The following is a 12241-nucleotide window of genomic DNA, read 5'->3' on the forward strand; positions in this document are numbered from 1 at the left end:
CAGCAGGGACAAGGACAGGGACAACAGGAACAGGGACAGGGACAGCAGCAGGGACAGGGATAGGGACAGCAGGGACAGGGACAGGGACAACAGGAACAGGGACAGGGACAGCAGCAGGGACAGGGATAGGGACAGCAGGGACAGGGACAGCAGCAGGGGCAGGGACACCAGGGACAGGGACAGCAGCAGGGACAGGGACACCACAGGCACTGACACAGACAGGATGGAAGTTCCACCCTGCACTCCTTCCTTCCCCACAGACAGCAGTACACTGAGTAACTCTGTTAATCCTCTGTGCAATTTGTGTGGAACCCGCTCACTCCAACACCTCCTGCATCTCTTTGGGCTCAGACTAATCAATTTACATGCCATAAACATCTCTGTTAGGGAATTTGGAAATAAATGTTATGAACAGTGAGCTGGTGAAGAGAGTAATTAACTGTCTGACCTGCTGGCAGGAGACCTGGCTGTACCTGCCTTTTTTTTGATAAAATATTCGGATTGGAATTGGATCCAAGCACCTCTTCAGTGCTGCTTGTTTGCTCGGGAATATTCTGCCAACAGATGGTATTTTTCTAAAATAGCCTGTTCAGATTGATTCCTGCTCCTCGTTTCCTTGGGTTTGTTGCTGGGTTTGGGGTTTTTCCTTTGGAGCAGGGTGTGCTCAGAGCAGATGGAGTTTCTGGGTTTGGCACTGTTGGGGACATTGCCCTGCAGGTGCCATCAGTCCCTGGGTGCCAGTCCCACTCCTGGGGTGGGTGTCTGCACTGATGGGAATGATTTCTGCTGCTGGGTGCAGAGTCTTGCAGAGCTGTTTGCACAGCTCTTGGCCAGGGCTGGGCCCCTGCTGCCCCATCACTCCCACCCAGGGAGGAGCTGAAATGTGTCTCCACCCTCCCACTCCTTCCAGAGCCACCCTGCCCTGCTGTGAGCTGCAATAATGGATGTTGTTTATTCTGTTCCCTCATTAAATCCTGCAATCCCTCATTGCTGGTGTCAGCCGTGACCGCCACAAACACCTTTAATTATCTCAGCTTGCAGAATTCACTCCCAGCCAGGGGGGAGAGGATTTCTCAGACCACTGACCCGCTGAATGACCATATGCTGGTTCCTCCCTGCCCCAGGAGGCTGCAGCAGGCAGGGCTGACACCACACAGAGCTGGGGCTGCAGCTGGGCTGGGCTGGGGAGAGCCTTGGGATGGGCCAGGGGGCTGCAGGGGGGGTTGGTGCATTTGGGAGTGGGTTTGTCAGACAGGGGCATGAGCTCAGGGCACCTGATGGGTGAGACAGGCAGGAGCTGTGCCAGGAGCTGGACTGCTCTGCCCTCGTGCTGAGCTGGGGTTTATGGGCTGTGCTCACTGGGTTGGGGCTTTCCTGTCTTCCTGCACAATAAAAATCCCTAAAAAGCTGCCCCTGGATCCCTGGCAGTGCCCAAGGCCAGGCCGGACACTGGGGTTGGAGCACCTGGGACAGTGGGAGGTGTCCCTGGCACAGTGGGAGGTGTCCCTGCCATGGCAGGGGTGGCACTGGGTGGGATTTAAGTTCCAAACCAGTTTGGGGTTCTGTGACGATTCAGATTTTCCCTCATTCTGAGCCACTTTAGGATAAAAAATTACGTTGGGTTAGCTCTGCTTTCAGAAGATAGTTTTGCCCTGACCCATCTATTTAAAGAGACAAGAACTGCGTGTTCTAAATGCACATTTGGAAGTATGTGCTCTTTTTTGAATTAAAAAATTTTGCAGGGGCTGCAGGATGAATAGTGAAGATTCATGGCCCACCCCTTTCCATTAGTGAGAGGACAACACGAGGCTGTAGGCAGATCTAACAGCATTAAAATAATTAATTTTCCCTTTTATTGTGTGTCAACAGAAATGTACAATAATAAGCATTTCTGCAAAAAAAACTGTGGATTAAGCATTTTCCTCCCCATCAGTGACGTGCTGGAAACGTCCTTGCTTTAATGTAGAACAAATGGCCCTTGGATCTCATTAAAGATGGAGTTGTGAGTGCTCAGAGGGGCCCTCGGGGCTGCTGGGGCAGAGCAGGTACAAAAGGTGACAAATATTAAACAAAAGACAAAGGAAGAGTAGAAATGAAAGGGAAAGAAATGAGAGTTACAAAGGAAGAGTAGAAATGAAAGGGAAATAAATCCCCTGCCCTGCCCGTGGCTTGGGAACTGGGTTGGACTTGGGTCTGAAACAGAAAATAGAGGAATTTGGGAGGTAGGAGAGAGCTCTGCCTCATTCTGGGGTGCCTGGGTGAGGAGGGGGGGGCTCTGGAGAGGAGCTGGGAACTGCAGAGGGGCTGGGCTGGGATCCATGGGGTGGGATAATGAGATGGGATAATGGGATGGGAAGGGATGGGATGGGATGGGATGGGATGGATGGGACGGGATGATGGGAAGGGATGGGATGGGATGGGATGGGATGGGGATGAGACCAGTGTCAGCAGAAACAATCCCTCTGTGTCAAGAGAGGAGCCTCTGTGAGTTGTGTATTATCCTGCAGAGGTGTACAGGTGCTCTGCTCCCTGCAGGGATTTATTTGGCACAAGCCAGAGCTGGTGGGGTTTTTGCCTCCAGCACCCCAGCACTTCCTGCAGGCCGGGAAATGAAAAGGGAAAATCCAGTGTGAGGTGAAGCTCCATGTCTGGGCCAGGCACCGCAGCCTCTCTGCCACTCTGCCTTATCAGCACTGTTATCTCTTGGAGGGATTTCAGTTGATATTTTGCAGCAGGACTCTGCCGAGGATGCGTTATTGACACATTCTTAGCTTAAAACCATTATCACGGTAAATCCCTGGATTTAGGAACTAATTACAAGACATTAATAGCTGGGCCCGAAGAGCTAAGTCATACAAATATTGCTGTCTGCAGAGTGGAATGCACACAAATGTCCTGAAGTGCTGAGCTGGGAGCTGCAGTCTGGAGGTGGCAATAAATCTGAGCCCAGTCCCCGCCGCTGGGAGCTGCGTGCCCATGAAATTAATGGCACCGTCTTTTGTGGAAGTGGTGTCAGGGAACGTGGCTATTTTCTTCCCTGAGTAGGTTAATTAGCGCTAATGTAATTATTTTTCGTACTGATTTTTATTTTAATCAAACATTGCGCGGAACAATTAAGTTCAGAACAAATGGCTTATTATGGAAATGTTTGTGGCGGAGGGAGGCAAAGCAGCAACGTTTTGAATTATACACAGATATTGAGTTACTTTATTCATTAAAATGAACAATTACATTAGGCCTTATGAGACAGACTAAGCATTTCTTGTAATGTTTGTTCTCTGGCGAACATAATGAGAATATATATTGGGAGTGGATGCAATTCCTCTTGCTGGAGGCATCCAGGACTTGGAGATGTTTGGGAGAAGGGAGAACATCCTTCCCAAACCTGCCAGGGCTGCAGTGCAGGGGGCTCCTCGTGTCCCTGGGCACAGGGTGAAGTTCAAGGTGTGACATTGGGGTACAATGTCTGGCAGTGCTGTTGGTTTGGGGAGAAGAAATTCCCTTATCCCTGGGCTGAAATGGAAGGTTCCACATAAAACCCCCAGTTTTTCTGTTAATTGTCTCACGATTTATGAATTATTTTTTGCTGCCTGCTTTGCAGACTGTGCTGGGCATTGTCAGCTAATCCTTGGAGGTGTCTAAAGGATGTGTAGATGTGGGACACATTTCCTTTCAAAAATGTCCTTTTTTGAGAGGGGAAAGTGTCTGTAGTTTGACTCAGGTTGTCACCCCCTGCTGCAGGTGTTGGTGCCATTATTCCCTCACAGGCACTTTGCATCTGAATTCTCTCCAGAAACAGCAGAAATCTGTCCAAGGCCAGTGCTGGAGCTGCTGTGGTGTCACCCCAGGAGGGCAGGGAGAGGACTTTCCTCAGTTCTGCCTGGTCTCCTCTTTATCTCTCTGCACAGAGTGTCTGTGCAGAGTGAAGCACCTTTAGGCTGTCCCAGGTACCAGCAGTGCCGTGGAATATGTCTGAGAATATGGAAATCCACCCTTTTGTGGCCATCAGGGAAGCAGGGCTGTGATAACACATTAATCAGCCTGTGGTGATGAAGATATTCACTCGTATGAAAATTGGTGGAAATCATTTCCCTGCTGCAGACTGGGTCAAAATCCATGTGGTTGGGGTGAGTTCACTTTGTTCTGGTGCCTGCAGCAAAAAGGCATCAGGGATGGGCAAAGATCAGGGTGGGAAATGCAGGTTCTGGGATGGCTGGAGCCTTCACTCTCAGGTGTGAAACTCAGGTAAGTCTGATCTGCCCTGTGTCACTCTGCCTTGGGAAATGGGCACAAGGCAGGGACTGAGAGGAGTGACAGGAGCAGCAGTGTCACAGTGTCACAGGCAGCTGCTTTGCTGAGGAATTGCCAGGACATTTTCCGTGTTTGCAGGTCAGCAGTGCCAGCCCTGGCTGCCCTCAGTGCCCAGCCCTGCTAGCACTGCCCTCCTGCAGGGCTCAGGGGACCCTGGGGTCACTCAGCCCATCCTCATCCTCCCAGCCCTGCTGGCACTGCCCTCCTGCAGGGCTCAGGGGACACTGGGGTCACCCAGCCCCTCTGCTGGCATTGCCCTCCTGCAGGGAGGGGCTCAGGGGACACTGGGGTCACCCAGCCCCTCTGCTGGCACTGCCCTCCTGCAGGGCTCAGGGGACCCTGGGGTCACTCAGCCCCTCCTCATCCTCCCAGCCCTGCTGGCATTGCCCTCCTGCAGGGCTCAGGGGACCCTGGGGTCACTCAGCCCATCCTCATCCTCCCAGCCCTGCTGGCACTGCCCTCCTGCAGGACTCAGGGGACACTGGGGTCACCCAGCCCCTCTGCTGGCGTTGCCCTCCTGCAGGGGGGGACTCAGGGGACACTGGGGTCACTCAGCCCATCCTCATCCTCCCTGCCCTGGAACTCAAGCTCCTTGTGAGCCCTGGCTCAGAGCAGGGCTGGAGCTGGCCATGGAAATGGATTTCCTGGCTCCTTGCACTGCCAGTGAGACCAAAGCACCGTTAATCAGTGCCATTTAATGAGTCTTTGTATTTCCCTTTATCACCAGCACTCCTTTGCCTCCCGTGAGCTGCACACCTTCAGCTCAGCAGAGCAGGAGAAGGGAGTTCAGGGATCTTTTCTCTTCCCCAGAATGCTGGAGGTTAATGAAGTTTCCCAGGCAGTGGCAGACCTCTAGAATATCTCTTATTGAGGGATTATTTTTACAGCATTCACAGAAAGACCTTTGGTACTCCAGTGTGTGTGAGCAGAGTGTGACTTCAGGGCTTGGTGTTTGCACAAATATAAAAGGAAGATGATGCAGGATCTGTTTTGATTTAAATTAGGAAAATGCAACTTCAATTTAAGACTTGCCCATCCAAGTCTTCCTGTCTATGTGAATAATTAGGGCAGCTGATTCAAGAAACTCGTCTGAGAATTTTGACTTGTAGGGAAAATCACAGAGCTTGGCAGCATTTAAGTGACCTGAAGAAAAACAGCTGAAATTTTGTTTTTAATGACACTTATTCCCATCTATCCCAGGGGATCGGGATTTATGTTTGGAACAGACACACAGAGCAGCTGCTGGGCTGGTAACTGGTGCTGGGAATGCCAGAGCCTTCCCAGATTTCCAGCCTGGGCTGTTTCACTGAGGCTCCAGTGTAAACCTCCCTTGCTCCTGATACTGTGAGTGGCTGTAGTCAGGCACGGTCTGAAATGATTTGTGAGTCTCATTTTTCACAGCACTGGGAGCCTTTGTCACATACCTCGGAGTTCAGGATTCTCCAGACTGCAGAGTAAGTGAGACTTTCCATGGACTTAATGCAATCATTTATCATTTGCATTCCCAGAAGCACATGTGGTATTTCAAAAGCCGAATGTGACTTTGAAATGAAATATTATCTAATTATTGCAGTTTTCAGTGATGACCATTTTCTTTGTCCTTCATATTTCTCACCTGGTTTGTGTAGCAGACCTTCCCCCACTCCCACTGATCCCATGCCCTGTAGAAAACACATTTCCACCTCATTTCAAATCTTCCCCTGGTCAGTAGCAGTTCTGGGAGGAGAGGTCTCTGTTCTGTCTCGGTAAGAGGTTTGTGGTTTGTGGAAAGCAGCCTTGCAAATCTGAGTCCTGCCTTCCCTCAAGGTTTGTAATGTTCTCACTGATTCTCATGAAAAGAAAAGGTTTTCACTCTCGTGGTTTATCTGGGGTTGTGTGTTATTTCATCAAGATTTTAAAACAAATAGAAATGAGAAATGGAGCAGTGAACACAGTCAGGGACCAGAGCCCCACACAGAGGCACCAGGCTGTGGTTCCAGGACTCTGCCAGTTGGGTTTTGTGTGCTGGGGCTCCCCTGGGTCCCCTCCCTTCATTCCCAGCTCGTGTCTGTGGCTGCCAGCCCTGACCCCGAGCCTGGTTGTGTCCCTGTCCCCCAAAGTGAGAAGATGCAGTGGGACAGGGGGGTGTGCTCTGTGCTCCCCTCAGTGTGCAGCCAGCCCTAAGGAACCCTAAAACAGCCCTGACCCTGAGCCTGGTTGTGTCCCTGTCCCCCAAAGTGAGGAGATGCAGTGGGGAGGTGGAGTGCAGGCTGTGCCCCCCTCGGTGTGCAGCCAGCCCCAAAGCAGCCCTAACCCCAGCCTGTCTGTGTCCCTGTCCCCCCAGATCGAGGAGATGCAGTGGGGAGGCGGGGTGCGGGCCGTGCCCCCCTCGGTGTGCAGCCAGCCCTAAGCCAGCCCTAACCCCAGCCTGTCTGTGTCCCTGTCCCCCCAGATCGAGGAGATGCAGTGGGGAGGCGGGGTGCGGGCCGTGCCCCCCTCGGTGTGCAGCCAGCCGTGCCGGCCGGGCGAGAGGAAGAAGATGGTGAAGGGGATGCCGTGCTGCTGGCACTGCGAGCTGTGCGACGGGTACCAGTACCAGGCCGACGAGGTGACCTGCCTGCTGTGCTCCTACAACGAGCGGCCCAACGAGAACCGCACCGGCTGCCGCTCCATCCCCATCATCAAGCTGGAGTGGCACTCGCCCTGGGCCGTCATCCCCGTCTTCCTGGCCATGCTGGGCATCGTGGCCACCATCTTCGTGGTGGCCACCTTCATCCGCTACAACGACACGCCGATCGTGCGCGCCTCGGGCCGCGAGCTGAGCTACGTGCTGCTGACGGGCATCTTCCTGTGCTACATCATCACCTTCCTGATGATCGCCAAGCCCGACGTGGCCGTCTGCTCCTTCCGCAGGGTCTTCCTGGGGCTGGGCATGTGCATCAGTTACGCGGCGCTGCTGACCAAGACCAACCGCATCTACCGCATCTTCGAGCAGGGCAAGAAGTCGGTGACGGCGCCGCGGTTGATCAGCCCCACCTCGCAGCTGGCCATCGCCTCCAGCCTCATCTCCGTGCAGCTGCTGGGCGTCTTCGTCTGGTTCGCCGTCGACCCGCCCAACATCATCGTGGATTACGATGAGCAGAAGACTATGAACCCCGAGCAGGCCAGAGGGGTGCTCAAATGTGACATCACGGATCTGCAGATCATTTGCTCGCTGGGTTATAGCATTCTGCTCATGGTGACGTGCACTGTGTATGCCATCAAGACTCGGGGGGTCCCGGAGAATTTTAATGAAGCCAAACCCATTGGATTCACTATGTACACTACCTGTATAGTATGGCTTGCCTTCATTCCAATATTTTTTGGCACTGCCCAGTCAGCAGAAAAGGTAGGTGAGAGTGCAGAGGTGTGTCAGGATTCTGGTGGATTTCCAGCCGGGCTCTGCAGTCACCTCATCCCTGGCGCTGTTTTCCTCCCCCGTTTAGCTCCTGGGCCATTTGTTTGACAAAGTGGCAATTGATCGATAGCAATCACATTAGCCATTAGTTTTATTGTCGCATCTATTTCAATTGTTACTTTGCAGTAGGAGAAGTGGGAATTAGCTGTCACATTATCCACAAAGAGGCATCTCCTAACTAAAGTGTTTTGAATGCAAGATGGAAGCAAGAAAACTGTCAAAAAAATAACCAGGTGGGCTCCTGTGCCTCCAGACCTGAGTCCTGAGGGCAGGGTGGAGTCTGATGGGTGCTGTGCTCACAGAACAGCCCCGGGACACATTTACACCACATTTACACCACATGTACACCACAGTTACACCACATTTACACACACCATTTACAAGGGCCTGTCCTGAGCTCCCTGGCTGAGCCCAGTGGCTCCAGCTGATGCTCCAGATGCAGATTCACTTTCACTTCTCTTGGAGAAAAGCTGTCATTTCAGAGGGGTATGGCAGATACTTCCAAGCCCAGTGTTTGGGGAGCAATGGTGAACTGGGCTGTGCTGAGCTGCTGTCAGCCTGTTTTACCCCAGTGTTTGGGGAGCAATGGTGAACTGGGCTGTGCTGAGCTGCTGTCAGCCTGTTTTACCCCAAAGCAAGTGCAAACCCCTCCAACCTCCTGAGCTGAGGGAACAAGGCTCTGTGCAGCCCCTGCCCAGCAGTCCCAAGGCTCACAAATGCTTCAAACACCTCTGCTGTCCCTGTTGAGGGTGAGACAAGGAGCAGCAGCAGCTCTGGGTGCAGTGGGGTCTGTGTGACCTGGCTGTGACATGGAGAAGGCTGAGCTGCTCTGAGCTCCCTGCATGGCACTGGGGCCTGCAGGGGACTCAGATGAGTGATTGCAATTGTTGTGTGCAGAGATTTAACCGGGTGATACTGAACCACAAAGAAATCCAGAGTTGTCCATCAGCAAAAACTGGAGGATCCCATGAACTCCTGGGGCTGAATTAAACCTGGGCTCTGGAGCCTTGGGCTCCTGTGCAGCCCATGTAGGACAGCAGAAAGGATGGTGATGATGAACTTGATGTTCAGGGCACAGAGGAGGGTACAGGGCTGGGGAATCAGCCCCTCACTGTCTTATGCCCTAGCCCAGGGACATTGGGGACATTGGGGACAGGGACAGCAGTGTCTGCTCAGTGCTGCTGGGGCTCATCCCCATTCCTTGGGCTGGAAGCTGCTCTGTCCTGTCCAGCAAAGTCCCCAGTGTGACCCTGCTGTGCGTGGAGGGCCCTGTCCCCGTGTCCCTGTGTCCCTGCAGGGCTGTGGGGCCAGTGTCCCTGTGTCCCCGTGTCCCCGTGTCCCTGTGTCCCTGTGTCCCTGTGTCCCCGTGTCCCTGTGTCCCTGTGTCCCTGTGTCCTTGTGTCCCCGTGTCCCTGTGTCCCTGTGTCCCTGTGTCCTTGTGTCCCTGTGTCCCTGTGTCCTTGTGTCCCCGTGTCCCTGTGTCCCTGTGTCCCTGTGTCCTTGTGTCCCCGTGTCCCCGTGTCCCTGTGTCCCTGTGTCCCTGTGTCCCTGTGTCCTTGTGTCCCCGTGTCCCCGTGTCCCTGTGTCCCTGTGTCCCTGTGTCCCTGTGTCCTTGTGTCCCCGTGTCCCTGTGTCCCTGTGTCCCTGCAGGGCTGTGGGGCCAGTGTCCCCGTGTCCCTGTGTCCCTGTGTCCCCGTGTCCCTGTGTCCCCATGTCCCTGTGTCCCCGTGTCCCCGTGTCCCTGTGTCCCTGTGTCCCTGTGTCCCCGTGTCCCTGTGTCCCTGCAGGGCTGGGGGTCAGTGCTCAGTGCTGTCCCTGCTCCTGGGGCTGTCCCCTCCTGCCCTGCCCTGCCCTGCAGGAGCTTTGCTGCTTTTCCTCCTTTTCCTCTCACTCCTTTCAGGTGGGGGTGCAGGGATTGTGCTTTTTGGTGCTCGCTACTGATTTCCTGTCAGAAATTCCCTCTGGAAAATATTGTGCCTCAGCTCAGCCACGCACGTCTGTGCTGGGATGGAAATTGCACCTGCTGAAAAATCTCCTGCAGCACGATGTTTTAAACTGAGGAATGGGGTTATATATAACACTGTGGGCTTCAGCCTATGGATTTATTTTATTTTATCGATAAATACAAGCATAATGTTGTTGGGTGGAAGGCATATTGAAAACACCTGCCTTGTTCAGGGCACAGAATAACACCAACAACAACAGGGAAAAAAATACAACTTAGCAATGTGCTGCAGGTAATTCATAAAAGGTGAATAATTCAAGCAGGAGCTGTTGCAGCAGGTGGAGGGAGGCCAGAAATCTGAGTTTGTCCAGGATGGAGATGAACCATGAGGCACATGGGAGGTGGAACGTGGTAAAAGCAGATTTCAGGCCTTTTTACAGCTGGACTCCACTCAACTGTTTCCTTGTCCACCATCAAAAATGGAGAGAACATGTGGCTGGTTGGGATTTATTTGTGGGTCAGATGTGATTTGTGGGTTAATTGAGATTTGTGGGTCAGTTGTGGTTTGTGGGTCAGTTGTGATTTCTGGGCTTTGTTTGGCAGTGCAGCCCATGGATCCCATGGGAATGTGCTCATTCTTCTCACATTCCAGCACTCCTGGAGTTCCTCTGGCTGGGCCACAGAGGAGCTCTCAGAGCTCCTGCCCCATGCCTGGGCACTCTGCAGCTTTGGGGGGTTGTGTTTTCCTTTATTGAATATATATCCTAAAAGTGCTGTGTAACCCTGGAGGAGCAGGACAGTTGTGCTGTCTCTGCTCACAAGGACCTGCATTAATGTGAATTTCACAGAAGGCCATTATGCCTTTTAGCTGAAGGAGGGGGGATTCAGACTGGATATGTGGAAGGAATTCCACCCTGGGAGGGTGGGGAGGCCTGAGAGAGGCTGAATATTCCCCTAAAATCTCATTTTCTCAGATCATGTCACTGGGCTGATAGAGAGAGAGAGAGAGAGATGTCATCGTTGTATTTTCATGTTTCACAGAGGTTCTGCTGCCTCTGATTGTTTTTATTTAGTAATTGTGCCAAGATTAAAATAATACCTTGCAGGATGTGTTTACAAGGCAGTGAGAACTGTCGGTGTGCTCCTGAAATACACCCTGCCAGTGGGATTCTGTTCTTCAATGATCTCCAGGGCTTTTTTCAGGTTAAAAAAGTTCTAATTGTGCCTCTCTCAGTGAGGGGTGGCTGTTATTCATCCACTGTGGTTTTCCTGCTTGGGAGCTTTATTCTTCCTGCCATGATGGGAAACAGGGAAAAGTTGAAACAGGGAAAAGACTTGTCACCCTCCATCAGCTTATTTTTGCATGAATTTTCAGTTGTAAACTGGGGTTGGGGTTTTTGGGGGGAAATTTGTAGGTTTTGGAATGAAATTTGAAGTCCCTAATCCCATCAGCTCTTCCACCTTCCTCCTTGTTTCTCCATTTCTTTTTTCTCAGTGCCCCTTTTATTCCAATCAATAAGCAGGGCAAGTCAGGCAGATTTGGCAGCGACACTTTTACTTATTGTGTTGAGTGTTCCATAAATACTGTAATTTGAAGGCACATGCAAAACGGGCCCTCGCTCAGATTAAATAATGTCACATTAGCATGGGAGCACTTCAGTCCCTGTTCTGGGTTGTTTTTTTTTTTTTTGTGGAGCCAAGTTACCCTTCAATTCTGTGTAACACAAATAGCAATTAGCCAGGTAGGACACACTTTTATTTTCTCCCCTGGGAGGGCTTGGGCTGACTAGTTGCTATAGCAACTCTCCATCAGTGGATTTGGGAGTTGTGAGGGATTTAATGCAGCGTTTGCTGGAGTTTTGCACTGGATTTTTTACTGGATTGTGGTGGAGAACAGGCTTGGAGGCTCCCAGGGAATGGGGCTGACTCTGCCAGGATCCCACAGGGACTTGTTTGAAGGAGGACTCTGATAACTGGAATTCTCATGGAAGCACTTTGACTTCACCCATCACTTCATTACCTGCAGGATCAGATGCTGAAGTTGCTAAATTTACCCAGCCTTGGTTGTAGCCCTGAGAACACTCTGCAATTTTATTCTCTGACATGAGAGTTGTCCTGAGTCAGGCCTGAACTGAAGAGCTTCACTGCATTCAAACCCTCCAGGCTGCAGCCACCAGCTCTGGAGATCCCCCAAGCACAGAGTATTCCAGAAAAAAAACCTTTTCTATGGATTTCTGCATTTTAATTGAGGAGAAATTAGGTGTTCTTTGAAATCTAGAAGTGAAATAATCAGTGGAAGGCTGATAACCTTCACTACCAAAGTGATCCTGGCCAGGTTTTTATTAGGTTATTTATTAGGTTTATTATTTATTTGACAAACTGTGGAAAACTGTATAAAAACCCTTGTGAGTTTCAATTCTAATTTCTGTAGAACAAAAACTCCAGGGTGAAGTTCCCAGTCAGATTTCCTTTATTTCCTTCTGCATTCATTTGGCCTCTCCAAGTGAGAGGGAGGCTGTGACCAGCCCAACCCCAGCCAAAATTAAAAT

General features: G+C 51.6%; 1 protein-coding gene across 1 annotated transcript in view; it reads left to right on the top strand.

Moving 5' to 3' along the window:
* GRM7 (glutamate metabotropic receptor 7) overlaps window positions 1-12241 on the top strand; it is a gene marked incomplete at both ends in the record, with an annotated part of 164494 nt that overhangs the window by 128389 nt on the left and 23864 nt on the right. The window contains one exon of the mRNA XM_083869703.1: window positions 6743-7678. Coding sequence (XP_083725829.1) covers window positions 6743-7678 — 936 coding nt within the window. The remainder of the gene's footprint in view (window positions 1-6742; window positions 7679-12241) is intronic.

The sequence above is a fragment of the Zosterops lateralis genome, assembly GCF_965231275.1.
Source record: "Zosterops lateralis genome assembly, chromosome: 11".
In the NCBI taxonomy this organism is placed as follows: Eukaryota; Metazoa; Chordata; class Aves; order Passeriformes; family Zosteropidae; genus Zosterops; species Zosterops lateralis.